The sequence below is a fragment of the Canis aureus genome, chromosome 8 (assembly GCF_053574225.1).
Source record: "Canis aureus isolate CA01 chromosome 8, VMU_Caureus_v.1.0, whole genome shotgun sequence".
Lineage (NCBI taxonomy): Eukaryota > Metazoa > Chordata > Mammalia > Carnivora > Canidae > Canis > Canis aureus.
Genome location: NC_135618.1, coordinates 20,629,789 through 20,645,696, shown reverse-complemented (window position 1 = coordinate 20,645,696; position 15,908 = coordinate 20,629,789). Strand labels below are relative to the sequence as shown.

The 15,908-nt window shown below is 36.9% G+C and overlaps 1 protein-coding gene across 1 annotated transcript in view; it reads right to left on the bottom strand.

Moving 5' to 3' along the window:
• Positions 1-15,908, bottom strand: part of BRDT (bromodomain testis associated) — a 59,039-nt gene that overhangs the window by 32,596 nt on the left and 10,535 nt on the right. Inside the window, exons 2-7 of the mRNA XM_077905406.1 lie at positions 14,185-14,318; positions 13,780-14,019; positions 12,702-12,839; positions 11,210-11,324; positions 894-1,066; positions 9-362 (exon numbers count right to left, since the gene is read on the bottom strand). Of these exons, the coding sequence (XP_077761532.1) occupies positions 9-362; positions 894-1,066; positions 11,210-11,324; positions 12,702-12,839; positions 13,780-13,968 (969 nt within the window). The 5' untranslated portion in view covers positions 13,969-14,019; positions 14,185-14,318. The remainder of the gene's footprint in view (positions 1-8; positions 363-893; positions 1,067-11,209; positions 11,325-12,701; positions 12,840-13,779; positions 14,020-14,184; positions 14,319-15,908) is intronic.

Below are 15,908 nucleotides of genomic sequence, written 5' to 3'. Positions count from 1 at the left end.
ACATTTACCTTAATAGTTCCAAGATCCATTGGATTTTTCACAATGTCATAGTAGTTATGGAGCCCCAAAGCATGAACATCAACAGGATTATAAAAGGGCCATGCATAGGACAAGTGTTTCTTTGCAAGCATTTCTTTAAGAATCTCACTACAGTGCCTTAACTGTTCGGTCACTTTAACATTCTTTACAACTTTACATTGTTGCTGAGAATCTGGAAAAACAGTCTTCAGCACATTTTCTTTTAGAGGTGGTGTTTTCACTGATTTTTGTTCTGTAAGTGTTGGGGAAGATTCGCCACTTGCTTTAACTACTGCAGCTGTAGGAGTTGTGGTATCTGCTTTCCTCTTCACACCCCTTGTAACCTGAAATAATTCAACAACAAAAACTATAATTACGGGGATATTCAGAGCAAGTTTTCAACCTTGCCAGAACCAAGTCTTCCCCATACTAAATATTAGTAAAGGCTAATTTCTCTTTTGTAGGTAAAATAAAATAGTTTAAGTATTTTCTTCCTAATATCCAAAGAATTGTCTTGAATAAACCTTTGAGATAAATGAAAGATATATGAAAAAATCAGTTAAAAAAAAGTTTCTGAATACCTGAAATCAGCTAGAGTATACAATTTTAAATTATCAACCCAACAGAAGTTGTATAACACACATAAAATAGGTAGTTGGGCAATCAATATTAATACTAAAAATATACTAAACTAGTTCAAATTCTACCAAGAAATCTCTAAAATTTGGTTCACATCCTAGGTCTCTGTTACAAAATATACACAGACAAAAAGATTGACTGTGGTATACCGAAGACCAATTTTCATATTAACTTAACAAAGGTTTAGTCACAACAACCCCTTACACTGAAATTTTTTAAAGCTACAATGAACTTACTTGAGCCACTGTTTGTGAGGTAGAGTTGAGTGGAGTACCTTGTGCCATGTTTGAAGGAGACATAGATGTCTCAGGAAATACAGAGGGAATCACTTGCTGCTTAAATACTTTTTCCAGTGCTTTGGGGGATTGTTTTTCTTTAACAGAAGGAACCGTTACATTATGTTGAATGCCTATTAAAGTGTGAACCAGAGTCAATATGAGTAAAATGTAAACTACTTTTCCCTTAGTATTCTACTTTAATTCACTTAGTTCAGTTTTTTAGCAATATAAACACAATATTCCCATTCCCCTTTGAAACCCTCCCATTCATACTTGTAACAGTTGTTAGACCAATTTCGATATAATACTAGAGACTCCAAACCTGCTATTAATGGTAGACTTATCAATTTTATTCAAAAAGGTGTCTGGCTTATTAAACTCACACTAATAGAGCTCTGTGATTAGTTTCAGGTAGCTGTGAATACAAGCAAAAATTTGAGACATCCTGGAGACAAAGTAAATACTACTATGTGAGGTCTCCAGAATGCTCTGTATAAATATCCAAGAACTTTAAAATTGTGACAGAGATTGAGTGACACAAAACAGATAGGAATATAATTCTCTCATCTATATATCCTTCAGGTGATTCTGCCAAAAGAACAATTGTGTATGTTCTTCCACCCTGTATGTTCCCAGAGAAAATATGACTTAACGACATTTGGATCAACATCACTCTGGAATCTATTATTTCAAAAGTCTATCCTTCTATCAAGGTAACTCTATTCTTTTAATTTTTCAAGCCAAAAACCTTGGAGTCATCTTTGACTCCACCGTATTTCAAATCTAATATCCCAATCCATCAGCAAACCCATTTGGCTCTATCTTTTTATCCAGAATCTGGTTACTATTACAAGTGGTAATCACCCTGGTTCCAGGCATCATCAATTCTCTTATTGCAAGTAGCACCCTAGGAGGCCTTCCTTCTTCTGCTTTTACATCCTGTAGTCTATTCCCAAAATAGCAAAGGGATATTTTTAAAAAGATTTTATTTACTTGAGAAAGAGAGAGTGAGAGCACGAGCCGGGGGGGGGGGGGGGGTGGACAGAGGGAGAGGGACTTGCAGACTCCCAGGGAGCCCAATGCGGGGCTTGATCCCAGGACCTAGGGATCATGACCTGAGCCGAAGCAGAAGCTTAACTGACTAAGCCACCCAAGTGCCCCACAATCAAAGTGATATTTTAAAATTCAAATAAGATCATAACCCTTCTGCTCAATGCCCAATGACTTCTAATCTTACTAAGTAAAAGCCAAAGTCCCTACGATGGCTTGTAAGAACCTTCATGATGTCTCTACCTATGCATGCTCCCACCCCCACTCTTCCCACTCTCATTTCCTATCACTACCCCCTACACTTATTTCACTTCAGCCTATTGGCTTGCTGCCCTCAAATTTGGTAAGCATAGCAGACTGTTTTCTCTGCCTGGGAGATATCCTTATGGCTCATTCTAAATTCCCTTTATACCTCTACTGAAATATTACCTTCTCGAGCCATCCTATGTAAAACAACCCTCTCTTTTGACCCCCATTACTTTCTTGTTCTCTCATTCTTATTTTTTTCCTGCCATTATAACATTCAACACACATCATATTGGTACTCCAGACTCTCCGAATTCTTAACAAACTCAGGAACCAAATAGATATGAATATATTTTAAGATAGAGTTTGTATTCCTCAATCTCTGAGTTCTCATTATCTACTAATTAAAATTTAAGAAACAAATAGATTGAGATAACCTCATATCTTTTGATAGCCCAACTGTGGCTCTTTGAACTCAAAAGCTAAACAGCAAAGCATAATGAGGAATCCTGACATTTACTTAATTTTACCAAGTTCCTTAACTAGAACAAAAAGCTCTGTGACGGGGAGGGATTTTGTTTTGATCTCTACAATATTTCTCATGCCTCATACAGTACTTGGAACATAAGAGGGCCCTGTGAACATCTACTGCATGCCAATTATGTATCAGGCTACCATTCTCGGTGCTAGGGCACAATAATGAACAAGATACATACAAAGTTTTTGTACTTGGTGAGGACATTGTCTAGTTTAATAGGGAGAAAAGCAATCAAACTGATTGCAAGTGATGTTAAGTGCTAGAATGGAAATAAATGGGGTGTTGAAAAAAATAAGGCAGAGAGCTACTATAAACAGCCAATGTAGACCTCTCTGAAGAGACACCAATTAAGATGTTACTGTAAAGATAAGAAGTAGCCAGCCAGAGAATGGGGTGGCAGTAAAAATGTATTTTAAGACAATCAGTAGGGAAAACTTCAGTGAGTGAGAAGTAGTTCAAAAGGAGAATGGAGAATTAGGCAAATACCAGATCACAAAGGGCCACAGTAGGAAGTTAGATTTCATTTTAACATGGGAAGCTAAAGAGAAGCTTTAAGCAGGTTAATGATGTATTCTAGTTTATTTTTAAAATACTGCCTTAGCTCTTGTGTAAACAACAGACCACAGAAATAATCAGGATCACAGGGAGTAAGAAGATGGTAGCCTCAACTAGGATCATTGCAAAAACAATTTGAGGGTTGAATACAACTGACTTACTAATGAACAGAATGTGAGAAAGAATCAAAACAAGGAAGGAATCAAGGACAAATTCTACTATTATAGCTTAAATAACTGTGTATTAGTACCATTTTCAACTACACAGAAGAATCTGAGGAACATCAGTGTTTAACTGTGAGCCAGTTAAATGTTAAGATGTGTATAAGACATCCAAGTGAAAATGTCCAGTGGCTTGAGGATAATAGTTGGTTGCTCAGAGAAGACTATATTAGAGATGTAAATTTGGGGATTAATAGCACACACATGGAATTTAGAAAAAGAATACCTAATATCAAGCCCTGAAAAGAAAAATCTAGTATTTTAGAGATTTAACAGAAAAGGATGATAATGCCAAGAGATACAGAATGGGAAATAAATTCACAAAACTAGAGTGTGCACCAAGAATAAAGGAATTTCAAGAAAGAGTAAGTTAAAAGGATTATTCACTGTGACCAACTGGGATTTTTATTCCTGGGTTGCAAGGGTGACTGAAAATCCATGAATCAATCAATGTGATACACTAAATTAATAATGAAAGGACAAGAACCTCATGATCCTCTCAATAGATGCAGAAAAAGCATTTGATGAAAACTTTCACAGTGTAGGGACAGAGATAACATACCTCCATCTCATAAAAGCCATATATGAAAAGCCCGCAGCGAATATCATTCCCAATGGGGAAAAACTGAGAGCTTTTCCCCTAAGGTAGGAACACAGCAGGGATGTCCACGTTCACCATGGTTGTTCAACATAGTACTAGAAGTCCTAGCCTTAGCAATCAGACAACAAAAAGAAGTAAAAGGCATCTGAATTGGCAAAGAAGTCAAACTCTCACCCTTCAAAGATGACATGATACTCTATGTAGGAATAAACCTAACCAGAGAGACAAAGGATTTGTACTCAGAAAACTACATAACACTCATGAAAGAAATTGAGGAAGAGACAAAGAAACGGAAAAGCATTCCATGCTTATGGAGTGGAAAAACAAATATTGTGAGAATGTCTACGCTACCTAGAGTAATCTATACATTCAATGCAATGCATATCACAATACCATCAACTTTTTTCACAGAGTTGAAACAAATAATCCTAAAATTTGTATGGAACCACAAAAGACCCCAAATAGCCAAAGTAATGTTGAAAAAGAAAACCAGAACTGGTGGCATCACAATCCCGGACTTCAAGCTCTATCACAAAGTGTATCCTCAAGACAGTATGGTACTGGCACAAAAACAGACGCATAGATAAATAGAATAGAGAACCCAGAAATGGACCCTCAATTCTATGGTCAACTAATCTTCCACAAAGCAGGAAAGAATAGCCAATGGAAAAAGACAGTTTCTTCAACAAATGGTGTTGGGAAAATTGGACAGCCACATGCAGAATAATCAAACTGGACCATTTCCTTATATCATACTCACAAATGGACTCAACATGGATGAAAGACCTAAATGTAAGAAAGGAAACCATCAAAATCCAAGAGAACAGAGGCAGCAACCTCTATGACCTCAGCTGTAGCAACTTCTTACTAGACACATCTCCAAAGGCCAGGGAGACACTGGCAAAAATGAACTATTGGGACTTCATCAAGATTAAAAGCTTCTACACAACAAAGGAAACAGTCAACAAAAACAAAAGACAATTGACAGAATGGGAGAAGATATATGCAAATGTCTTATCAGATAAAGGGATAGTATCCAAAATCTCTAAAGAACTTATCAAACTCAATACCCTAAGAACAAATAATCCAATCAAGAAATAGGCAGAAGGCATGAACAGACATTTCTTCAAAGTAGACCTACAAATGGCCACCAGATAGATGAAAAAATGCTCAACATCACTCATTATCAGGGAAATACAAATCAAAACCACAATAAGGGGATCCGTGGGTGGCGCAGCAGTTTAGCGCCTGCCTTTGGCCCAGGGCGCGATCCTGGAGACCCGGGATTGAATCCCACGTCGGGCATCCCGGTGCGTGGAACCTGCTTCTCCTTCTGCCTGTGTCTCTGCCTCTCTCTCTCTCTTTGTGTGACTATCATAAATAAATAAAAATTAAAAAAAAAAACACAATAAGATACTACCTCACACCAGTCAGAATGGCTAAAATTAACAAGACAGGAAACAACAAATGTTGGCAAGGATATGGAAAAAGGGAACCCTCTTACACTGTTGGAGGGAATGTAAGCTGGTGCAGCCACTATGGGAAACAGTATGTAGGTTTCTCAAAAAGTTAAAAATAGAGCAATTGCTCTACCAGCTATTGCCCCAAACATATAAAAGTAGTGATTTGAAGGAGCACTTGTACCCCAATGTTCATAGCAGCAATGTCCACAATAGCCAAATTATGGAAAGAGCCCCGATATCCATCGACAGATGAATGGATAAAGATGTGGGGGATACACACACACACACACACACACACACACACACACACACACAATGACTACTCAGCCATCAAAAAAATAAAATCCTGGGCAGCCCGGGTAGCTCAATGGTTTAGCACCGCCTTCAGCCCAGGGCGTGATCCTGGGGTCCTAGGATTGAGTCACGCATCGGGCTCCCTGCATGGAGCCTGCTTCTCCCTCTGCCTCTGTCTCTCTCACTGTGTCTCCCATGAATAAATAAAATCTTTTAAAAAATTTTAAAAGGAGTACTGGTCTTAAAAAAAAATGAAATCCTATTTACAACAATGTGGATGGAACTAGGGGGTATTATGCTACATGAAATAAGTCAATCAGAAAAAGACAATTATATGATCTCACTCATACATGGAATTTAAGAAACAAAACTGAGGATCATAGGGGAAGGGAAGGAAAAATAAGACAAAATCAGAGATTGAGATAAACGATAAGAGATTCTTAATCCTAAGAAAGAAATTTAGGTTTGCTAGAGGGGAGGGAGGTGGGAGAATGGGGTAATGGTTGAATGACACTGAGGAGGGCACATGATGTCATGAGCACTGGGTATTATCTAAGACTGATGGATCACTGAACTCTACCTCTGTAAAAAATAATACATTATATGTTAATTAACTGAATTTAATTTTTTTAAAAAAGGATGAACATAGCAAAGTTTTCTACAACCGTTATGATAAGTATTTAGCTATTTACTAATTCCTGCCTTGGCTGAATAAAATTTGATTTTGTGAGAAAAAAAATCAAAATCATAATAAAGTAACATTCTATTTTTGGACTTATGAAAATAAAATTTATATTCTCTAATCAATTGAAAAAAAAAGAGTAGCCTTCTAATGCAAATACTGATAGAGGTTAAATAAAATGAGAATAGAAAAAATTTACTTAAATTTTGCCACATCAAAACTGTAAGTAACCGTAACTGACAAGAACTTTTAAAGTAGTGTGGTTAAGAATTTTCTAGGTGATATAGTGAAGCTAGAGCTTATATTGAAATGAATTCATGAATGTATAAGAGAAAAGCAAAAAATGGAACAGCAGCCAGAAAGAAACAAGTAAAACACAAATTTTTTTTAAAGATTTTATTTAATTTATTCATGAGACACATGCGCGCGCGCACACACACGCACACACACACACAGGCAGAGACACAGAGAAGCAGGCTTCACTCAGGAAGCCCGATGCAGGACTCAATCCCAGGACCCCATGATCACACCCTGGGCCGAAGGCAGGCACCAAACCGCTGAGCCACCCACGGATCCCCAAAACATGAATTTTAAAGGTAAGATACAGGATCCCTGGGTGGCTCAGTGGTTTAGTGCCTGCCTTCTGCCCAGGGCGTGATCCTGAAGTCACAGGATCGAATCCCACATCAGACGCCCTGCATGGAGCCTGCTTCTCCCCTCTGCCTGTGTCTCTGCCTCTCTCTCTGTGTCTCGAATAAATAAATAAAATCTTAAAAAAAAAAAAAAAAAGATAAGCTACTACAGCTTGTTTACGAGTAATGAGACTAACTCTACAAAAGAGAGATTAAGGATGTTAGAAACAGAACCAAAGGAATAAAAATCCTTGACAAGGTCAAGACGGAAGAGAGAAGATCCAGGTCATGAAGGCAATGTCCCAAAGTGACAGAGGAGGAAAGGATCCTGTTTTTAGACTTTTGCTCTAGCTGATCCCTCTGCCTGGAATTTTGTTCTTTGTTCAAATCTTAACTTCCTAATGAGGCCCACTCAGAACCCATAATATGTATTTGCCTCTTTCTCTACTAGAACGTAAACTCCAAGGTGGCAAAATTTTTTGTTTCATTCATTGATATATGCCGGGTACGCAGAACTATGCTGTAGCACCTAAAAGTTACTCAAGTATTTCATCAATCAATAAGTCAACACCGGGGATCCCTGGGTGGCTCAGCGGTTTGGCGCCTGACTTTGACCCAGGGTGCGATCCCGGGATCGAGTCCCGCGTCAGGCTCCCGGCATGGAGCCTGCTTCTCCCTCCTCCTGTATCTCTGCCTCTCTTTCTCTCTATGTCTATCATAAATAAATAAATAAATCTTTAAAAAAAAAAATAAGTCAACACCAATTCAATTTACTGTACTAAATTTTAATGTTTTCTTTTTCCATAAAGTAGCAACATGTAACCACATTATTTGGACTCCCTACTGTCATAATGACAGCTTCCCTACCACTGTGCATAAAAATGACATGACTCTGGCAGTAGAATGCTCCCAGAAAAAATTAATTGGAAACCTCGATTTTTACTCCACAGCCAAATCCCACTAATCCCTCAAGGCCAGACTCAAGTTCTATCACCACTAAAGCCTTTCCCAGGTTTACCAGTGTGAATCAGTTTCCTACATTTTTGAACCAAAGCACATATATGCATAATATTCATCTGACTTTTATTATAACATTTTCTCACTGTTATTTTAAGCTATATTTACTTTTAAAGATATATCCATTTTATTTTATTAAAAAACCTCTTTTTTTTTTTTTAAAGATTTATTTATTTATTTATGAGAGAGAGAGAGAGGCGGAGACACAGGCAGAGGGAGAAGCAGGCTCCATGTCGGGAGCCCGATGCAGGACTCCATCCCAGGACTCCAGGATTGTGCCCTGGGCCAAAGGCAGGTGCCCAACCGCTGAGCCACTCAGGGATCCCCCCATTCATTTTATTTTTAAAAAGATTTTATTTATTTATTGGAGACAGAGAAAGAAAGAGAGAGAAAGAGAGAGAGAGAGAGAGAGAGAGAGCACGCACAAGTGGGGGAAGGGAGCAGAGGGAGAAACAGACTCTTCACTAAGCCTGACTTAGGACTTGATCCCAGGACCTTGGGATCATAACCTGAGCCAAAGGCAGACACTAAACTGACTGAGCCACTCAGGCACCCTATTCCATTCATTTTAGAGAGACAGAGACAGAGTGGAGGAAGAGACAAAGGGAATCCTGAAGCAGACTCCTGACTGAGCACAAAGCCCTACACAAGGCTCTATCCCAGAACTCTGAGATCATGACCTGAGCTGAAATCAAGTCCCCTGGTAAACCGAATGAGCCACACAGGTGCCCCTCAAATTTTATTTGAAACTAAAATGTAAATTAAACTTGAGAGTTAGGGTGGTAACCCCATAAAATGGGCATTATAAGGGACAAACATCCAAATACATATTGACAAACAAAGTCAAAGAAATTTTGTCTGAGGGAAACTTATGCTTTAGCAGTTATCTGATCACCCGAAAATGTAGCTACAACTTAAATATCAGGAATGTATTAAAGTGTTTTTTTAAGGGAAGCATGCTAGAAATAATATTTTAAGTCAGCAATGATTATCACTCTGCTTTAACAATTTAAATTGCATACTAATCTATATATTATCTAACTTAAAAGGGTTTGTTTTATTTTTATTTTATTTTTTTAAGATTTTATTTATTTGAGAGAAAGGGAGAGACAGAAAGAATGTGCACACAGGCACATGAGGGGCAAAGGGAGAAGCAGACTCTCCCCCCAAGCAGGGAGCCAGACTTCGTACTGGCTACTGGGAGTCCAGGATCAAGACCTCAGCCAAAGGCAGATGCTTAACCGACTGAGCCACCCAGGCACCCCTGTAAGGATTTATTTTAATTTTCTTTCAGAACCCTAGGCCTTATATTTTCAGACTTAAGTTCAATCTTTTCCAAAGGTGAGAAAAAAAAAATAAAAACTTTAATAAAAGAGTGAATATCAGGGCACTTGGGTGGCTCAGTGGTTGAGCATCTACCTTTGGCTCAGGTCGGGATCCCGGGCCCTGGGATGAGTGCTGCATCAGGCTCCCTGCAGTGAGCCTGCTTCTCCGCCTCTCACTGTGTCTCTCATGAATAAATAAATAAAATCTTAATAAAAATAGAGTGACTAGGGCAGCCCCGGTGGAGCAGTGGTTTAGCGCCACCTGCAGCCTGGGGTGTGATCCTGGAGACCCAGGATCAAGTCCCACGTCAGGCTTCCTGTGTGGAGCCTGCTTCTCCCTCTGCCTGTGTCTCTGCCCCTCTCTCTGTGTCTCTATGAATAAATAAAATCTTAAAAAAAAAAAAAAGAAAGAAAAAAAAAAGAGTGGCTATCTCACAGGATTAAGTAAAGCTTTAAGTCATGACCCATCTTAAAGATCTACCAACAAGGAAAAAAGTATACATTACCAATAAAAACAACGTTTGTAGTGGGGTAAGTCTCCTACATCCCAGCCACTTAACTTTATAAACATTTACAACCATGAAAGTGAAATATTTTCCTAACATTATACAAAAAGAAACTAACATGGAATTAAGGAATTTATCTAAAATGTACACCATGACTGATCCAAAAATAAAACATTTCATCTATGACAGGATTGGTTAACCTCTACAATAAATCCATTTGAATACTTAAGATTATTTTGTAGCTCATATTAAAATATTATCAGCTGTAAAGTGGTTTTTGTTTGGTTTGGTTTTAATTAAGAAAGAGAAAAAAGGAGGATATTCAGACTCAACAGTAACATTTCATTCTTAGCTATGGGATCTTTTGGTACAAGGAACATTGACAATTTTGGCCCTCTTATTAGTACAGTACAGATACAAAATCCACTAAAAATACTAATAAAATTAGGATACCTGGGTGGCTCAGCGGTTGAGCGTCTGCCTTTGGCTCAGGGTGTGATCTTGGAGTCCCAGGATCAAGCCCCACATTGGGCTCTCTGCATGGAGCCTGCTTCTCCCTCTGCCTGTATCTCTGGCTCTCTCTCTCTCTCTCTCTGTATTTCTCATGAATAAATAAAATCTTTTAAAAAATACTAATAAATTTATAAGTGCCTACTGTGTGAATGGCACTATATTATACTATGGCATTGGAGCCATAATCAATACAATCCTCCCTAATCTTGCATGATAGCCATCTTTCTTTTCAAAGTTTGCCTTATTGTTTAAATGGACATTTTATACGAATACAATAGGATATAGAAGGATTTTTTTTAATATATTTATTTTGAGAGAGAAACATGCACATGGTAGTGGTGGTAGATAAAGGAAGAGGGAGGGAAAGTTCGAAGCCAAGTCTGCACATAGCCTAGTGTGGGGCTCAATCCCACAGCCCTGAGATCAGGTCCTGACTACAAAACAAGAGTCAGACACTTAGCTGACATGCCATCTGGGTGTCCTAGCATATAGAAGAACTTCTGAATGTCTATCTCCTTTGAAGGATTTATTATTTAGTTCTAGTCATTATATTTATACATGTACTTACATACATTCATATATAATACAAAAGACAGAGAAAGTAAGAAAACTTAAACCTTTTCTGTCTTACCTTTCTTTACTCTTTCCTTACCACCCACAATTTGTTCTTCTTGTGGCATCTGAGATAATTTCTGCCTAAACAACTTCTCTAGAGCTTGTGCCATAAGAACAATGTCATCTCCAGGCTAGAAAATATATAAACATAAGGTTACACAATATGGTCACTGTACCAAATTTCAACAATTCAGGCTATCTTAGAAGGGCAGTGACACAGTACTCTTCGACATTATTAAACAGTATTTACTGTTTCTAAATTAAGTGTAAGAAGTAGAAGTATCAGTTCATATTTTAAATTCTAACATTCTACCCTTTTAACTTCTAAAAATGACCCAGGTAACCTTTCTTAGTACTAGAGGGTTACAATCCAACCAATCCTACTAATACGAAAAAGTAAAATTTCTACTTCACAAATAAGTTAAAACAAAACATGTTCATGGCTGTGCAAAGTGCATGATTTGACTTAATGTGATTCACTTTTCAATTAACTAAGTGACAGAATGATGCTGCAAAGCTAACTCAGTTTTTAAATCTAACTATCTGTTTAAAAGTCTTTGGCTTGCTTTATTCACCACTGATAAAAAACTAAGTAAATTACAAAGCGAAAGCCTAAAATAGAGAACACTTATTTCAAAGTTAGGTACCTTAGTCTCCTGAAGTTACTGAACTTCATTTTAAAATGTTAAATGTAAAAGTTTACTTGGAACTGTTAAATTAAAATTAAGTTACCAATGGCACTTTCAGAATCCCATTATTTCTGATATTTTAAAAAATTCATATTGGCGAAGTCTTAAATTTAAGATGGGACTGATAGTTTGGGAACCAAAATTTCTATTACATTTCAGCATCACTAGTGACTTTAAATAGATGGGATATAAGTTAAAAAATGTTTAGATATATAACAGCTTAAAAAGAATGCAGCACTCTAGAAAACAGGAATACTATTTGGAGAAAAAGCTGAATATATAAATCCAGTTTTACAGATGAAAACAAAAGTTAAAGTTAAGGTCCAAATGTCCACATATATTATCAGACAAGCCAATGCATGAACACAAATGAAAATACTACTACTGGAACATAACAGAATGTGTCAGATCTTTAAGTTAAATTGACACAGAGTTCATATGTATGTAATTTGTTTGAGTCCATACCATGCACATTTAACTAAGATTAGTATATAATAAAGTTTACCATTTATAACTGAAATGGTAGAAATATGGTAGAGAACGCTCTGAAATGATACTCACAGAAACCAGCTATCATTGGTATTTCATTTTTCAGAACATAACAAATCGTTACAGCTATTTAGGCAAAATGATGGTAAATGGATTGAATAAATACTGATACATGAAAATCATGAAATCCAGTAAAAAATAAACACTATTCTTAAAAATATGTAAAATACCCCAAATCAAGATTTGAAATCCAAAATCAGCACACTTTTTATATACATCTTCTATAAATAAGAGCAAAGAATTATTAAGTATAACATAAGGCTTACATACCTTGTTGTATAAATAACAATTTGAGAACATTATGTTGAAGTCTTCTATACATTCTGAAGCCCTCACATAATATTTATGTTCTAAGCGCTTCTTAATTGTATTTAAATCCATTGGGGTCTTTATAATGGTGTAATAATCCTACAGTTTTTAAGAAGAAATTCTAAATGTTAGTAAGAACAAATTCACTGCAACTAAATTTAAGTTTAGACCAAAATTTTTGTGTTGAGAAACTAAGCCATGGCTTTTTTTTTTTTTTCAGAGAAAATATAACAAATAAAGAATAACAAAGACAATGATGTAAAAGTAGAACTATCCTGGAAAATAAAAAGTGAAGGACATAAAGAAGTAAAACCTAGAATTTGTTGAATCTGACAGATCCAGAGTATAATCCCAGTGCCATGACTTACTAACTATGCCATAAATTACTTAACCATCCTGTTATCAGATGGCTGAAAATACCTAACAGAAGACCTAAAGTTGAATTCTATACATGATGCACATAAGTCTACCAAGAAGTGTCAAGAGCAACTTCATGAAGGTCATCTTCATGAGAACTTGCATCAAAAGGTCAAGCGAGAGCCCCCTGGGTGCCTCAGTTGGTTGGGCATCCAACTCTTGGTTTCAGCTCAGGTCACGATCTTGGGGCATGAGATCAAGCCCCATATCAGGCTCCATGCCCTGCAATGAGTCTGCTGGAGATTGTCTCCTTCTCCCTCTGCCCCTTCCCCTGCTCACACATGCACATTCTCTCTCTCTCTCTAAATAGATAAATCTTTTTTAAAAAAGTCACATTCAAAAAAAAAAAAAAAAAGAAAAGTCAGATAACACATTCTATAACAAGAAAACATGGACTATTATAATGTACCAAACTGTTAAAATAAGATTTTCAATGCTCAGAAAAATGAACTTTGTTGTCTAGGAAAAAATACTCATTGGGAAATTCTTCAGTGATACAGAATAAATTAGAGGTCTTTATTAAATTCAATATATTTTATAAGATTAAAGACTAGTTTCTTTCTTTCAGGGGTTCACAAGGGTTTTCTCTTTTACAACCAACATAATCATAAGATATACTTACCGGCAACTTTAGTTTCACAGCATCCACAGGCTGCTGAAAAGGCCAGGAAAAGCTATGCTTCCATAAAGCCTTCAGAACAATTTTTTGTAGATACTGCAGTTGATTTGTTAATCGCCCATTTTTCTTTGTATTTAGATATTCTGGTGGTGGAGGGTTAACAATGGCTGTTTGTCGACTTGACAGAGACATTGTCAACTGGGTCAAATTCTGATATTACAATGTTGCCTATAAATACATGTCCTTAAAACACAAAAACAAAACTTAGTTACCTTCAAAGCACATTTGAAATGGTTTCTATAGGAAGTAAAAAGTGTTAAAGAGTAATATTATACTTTATAGCACATCATGATTAAAACAACAAAAAAGCCAAATGATAAATAAATCCATTTGTAAACAAATACAAACCTTTGTCTGTATAGGTAAGAGTAGTTTCATTATGCCTTAGTTTTGGATGATTTAAGGTATTTCAAACTTTCACAGTATTACTTCTGCCTTTCTAAAACACAAATTGAGGTCTCAGCAGGGAAAGTCTTACGTTTCTGGTAAAAAATAATAGGAATGTTAAATGTAACAGTAGTATACAGTTACTCCAAAATAATTGATTCACTGAAAGCAGAAAAGCAAAATAAAGGATTTTTCTAGCTAACTTAAAGTGATTTATTTACTTAAGTAGGCTCCACCCCCAATGTGGGGCTTGAACTCAGGATCCTTGGATCAAGAGTCACCGACTCTTGTTTTATCAACTGAGCTAGGCAGGCACTCCTAAGGCAATTTACTTTAAAACCTATTAGAGGGATCCCTGGGTGGCGCAGCGGTTTGGCGCCTGCCTTTGGCCCAGGGCGCGATCCCGGAGACCCGGGATCGAATCCCACATCGGGTTCCCGGTGCATGGAGCCTGCTTCTCCCTCTGCCTGTGTCTCTGCCTCTCTCTCTCTCTCTCTCTCTGTGTGACTATCATAAATAAATAAAAATTAAGAAAAAAAATTAAAAAAAATAAATAAAAAATAAAACCTATTAGAAATATGACACATGCTAAATGCTACTCTTTAGTGCATATTAAAACATCTAAAAAATTTTTTAAAACATCTAAAATTAAAAACAGAACTTTGTATTTCAGACAGACAGTATCTAACATTCCTAAACAGCATTATTAAAGGATAAAAAAGCAAAGGCACTACCAAGTATATCAACATAATGAAAAGTGCAATTACTTAATAGATCATCTATTTTGAGAATAGTGTTATTTTTAGCCAATATATCTTTGTTTCCATTAAAACAGTGTTAGTTCTCAACTGCATATTAACCAGTTCTGAATCTTCAAAAATTATGATAAACAGGGCAGCCCTGATGGCCCAGCGGTTTGGCGCCGCCTTCAGCCCGGGGTATGATCCTGGAAACCTGGAATCGAGTCCCTCGTCAGGCTCCCTGCATGGAGCCTGCTTCTCCCTCTGCCTGTGTCTCTGCTTCTTTGTCATGAATAAATAAAATCTTTAAAAAAATGATAAAATATGTAACATAAAATTTACCATCTTAACCATTTTTTTTTTTTAAGTAGGCTACATGCCCAGCATGGAGCCCAACTTGGGGCTTGAACTTGCAACCCTCAGATCAAGACCTGACCTGAGACAGAGCCAGACACTTAATTGACTGAGCGACCCAGGTGCTCCTATCATCTGACCATTTTTAAGTGTACAGTTCAGTAACGTTAAGTATATTCATTTTTGACCAGTTAATCTCTAGAACTTTTCCATCTTGCAAAACCAAAACTCTATACCTACTAAATAACTCCTCATTCTCATCTCTCCCCCAGTCCTGGCAACCACCACTCTTACTTGATTCTATGACTTTAACTACTCAGGGTCTCTTATAAGTAGAATCATATAGTATTTGTCTTTTTGTGTGACTGTTTATCTTAGCATAATGTCCTCAAGATTAATCTATACTGTAGCATATGTCAGACTTTCCTTCATTTAATAAGGTTCAGTATTTCATTATATATATATACCATATTGTGTATCCATTCATTCATCAATAGACACGGGTTAACTTCCACCTCTTGGCTGTTGTGAATAGTGCTATTAACATCGGTGTATAATTATCACCTCAATAACCTATAATTCGTATGGATA